The sequence below is a fragment of the Ochlerotatus camptorhynchus genome, unplaced genomic scaffold (genome assembly GCF_037179485.1).
Source record: "Ochlerotatus camptorhynchus isolate MF236.1 unplaced genomic scaffold, CSIRO-AGI_Acam_v1.1 ptg001352l, whole genome shotgun sequence".
Taxonomy (NCBI): Eukaryota; Metazoa; Arthropoda; class Insecta; order Diptera; family Culicidae; genus Ochlerotatus; species Ochlerotatus camptorhynchus.
Window position 1 is genome coordinate 22092 of NW_027041654.1, and position 2600 is coordinate 24691.

At 43.7% G+C, this 2600-nt stretch overlaps 1 protein-coding gene across 1 annotated transcript; it reads right to left on the reverse strand.

Annotated features, from left to right (window-relative positions):
* Positions 1-1191: 1191 nt before the first annotated feature.
* Positions 1192-2091, reverse strand: LOC135716734 (uncharacterized; the record flags this gene model as incomplete). Its single annotated transcript, XM_065239011.1, has 1 exon — positions 1192-2091. A coding segment is annotated over exon 1 (900 nt), but the record flags the coding sequence as incomplete, so codon positions are not given.
* Positions 2092-2600: the final 509 nt, after the last annotated feature.

The window sequence follows — 2600 nt, forward strand, 5'->3', positions numbered from 1 at the left end:
AAAGTGAATAAATCACTTCTTGGGTCCCACACGATTCCAATCGTCACAAAGTTTTCACATTTTTCTTCGGGAACCATTTCCAACAGTTCCTTCGAATTCGAATACACCTTGTGTATGCCGAACCCGCCGTCGTGTAGCATGCTGGTAATCTTTCTCAGTAGCTCCATAGCTTCTTCCGCGTATTCGCACCAGCAAGCATATCATCGATGTAGAAGCATTTTTTCACAGCTGCCGCTGCAAGGGGAAAACACTCTTCTTTTTCATTAGCAAGCTGCCTTAGCGCCATCGTTGCCAAGAACGGTGAAGATGCAAGCCCATACGTCACTGTCTCCAACGTATAGACTTTCAGAGGTTCATCACGGATAGTTCTCCAAAAAATTCGCAGAAAATCGTCGTCCATCCAAACCTGCCTGTACATTTTCGGGACATCTGCACTGACAGCGTACTGAGGCGCAGTAGGCTCTGCCCGCAAACGGTCGGTTTTAATTTCGCTGTCACAAATTCCGTATTTTCCGCGTGCTTTTTGGCTTGTACTAAGGCAAAAAGTAATTCGTTTTTATTATTATCATGTGTATATAGATTCATTATGATTAATTTATCAGTGTTTTAATATTGTGAATTATTGTGAAAATTCCCGGGCTAGAATTTTGTTTGAATAGTTGTGTTGCTGTAGCATCGTGCTAGTGTGTTCCGGTGCTACGCCTCCACTTCCGGAAGAAGCATTGGCGTTCTGCCCCTGGACAAAAACCGGGAAAGATGAATTTGCAGATTAGACTACGATGCTTCCACGTCGAGGACACAATACATAAGCGGTGAGATCTAACTGATTACAACTAGATATAAAAATATGAAATGCATCCTACTAAATACGTGCCATCTACAAAGCAGGAATTGCTTTGATGATGGAAGTGTACACGCAGTACCAATATACATTTTATATCGGTACTACGTGTATGCGGGGCTTGTTGTAAGTGAAAGTAACCTCGGAATGGACGTGAGTGACCAGACATTCTGAAATGGGTTACTGAATCTCAACAGAGCTATCACCTTTCAACTTCCGGGCTAAAATTGTTTGCAATGAGATCAGTATAATAATGATAGATTATATTGCAAACATTTTTCTTCCATAAAAACACTGCCGGACAGTGGAAGTTGGATTGTATATACATACATACATACATACATACATACATCTGCACTGACAGCGTACTGAAACGTTCGAAATTTCAGGTGAATGGAGATCAAATCGTTCTGTACTGTTGGACCAACCATTTGAGTTTGGTTGATGGACACTCCGGAAGACGATTCCGCTGAACCATCAAATACCACCCGCAATTTAGTTGTGGTACTAGTTGGCTTCAAAACACAGAGATGAGGAATGTAGAAATCATTAGTCGAATCTTCGGTCGGTGAAGGCGTAATTTCAACCATGTGCCCCATTTCTTCATATTCTCTCATAAAGGCAACGTATTGCTCTTTCAGATTCGGATCCTTATCCAGTCTTCGTTCGACAGCCAAAAACCTTTTCCTGGCCATGCTTTCAGAATCGCCCAACTGCTCCTTCACGTCGTTGACGGGCAGCCGAACGAAAAATCTTCCGTGGTCATCTCGTCGATACGTCTCGAGAAAATGAACGACGCAAGCATCTTCTGAAGAATGCTCTCGAACCGTCACTTCGTCATAGGAATCGAAATGCCAAAAACGTTCAAGTAACTTACCGATGTTATCCTCAGTTACCATCGTACATAGCGAACCACCAACGCCCAGTTGGTTGGTTGGAATCAGACCACTCACAATCCAACCAAGAGATGACTCCTGCACTGCTGGCAAGTTAACAGCCAAGTTTAACTGACTATGCTTGATCAATTTGAAGAAAAAACCAGATCCAATCAGGACGTCTATCTGACCGGGAACGTTGAATCCGGGATCGGCAAGCTCGATGTTTTCTGGAATCTTCAACTGGGTTGCCTCGAAGCGCTGCATCGGAAGCTCATTCGTAATCTTCTTGACCACCAGGAACTCCAAAAATGATGACTCATATTCACTTACTTTCGATTTGATTCTTGCGTGTACCTTGAACTGAATGGCCATCTCATTACCACCAATCCAAAGAATTGTGTAGTTAGCTCTCTTTCGTTTCAATCCGAGTTTCGAAACCAATCCTTCCGTGATAAAGTGCTTATGCGAAGCAGAATCTAGCACTGCTCTGCACTGGGTAACTCGCTTTCCCGCTCCGCGAATTAAAGCAAGTGCTGTATCCAGCAGCGTATCTTGATCAGCGTCTACGTTTGAACAAAGAACTGATCCGTTGATGACTGGCACCGAAGAAGTGCCAGGCATATTCGCCGTCGAGTTATCTAGTTTAGGAGCAGTTGGCATCTAGCATTCACGGTGAACGGAGGCTTTTGCAATCGTAGCGAGTGAAGGAGGTGTTTAGAGAATACTTTGGTCAGGCGAGTCGAGTGAATTGTGCGATGGTGGTTTTGGTCGATGGTGATTTGGATTCGGTGTGTGTCGAAGAGATTTGGATTGCAAGAGTTTGGTGAAAAATTGTAGCTTTGTAGAAAAAGTACAGTTGAATGCGCAGTTTTGTCCGGGTG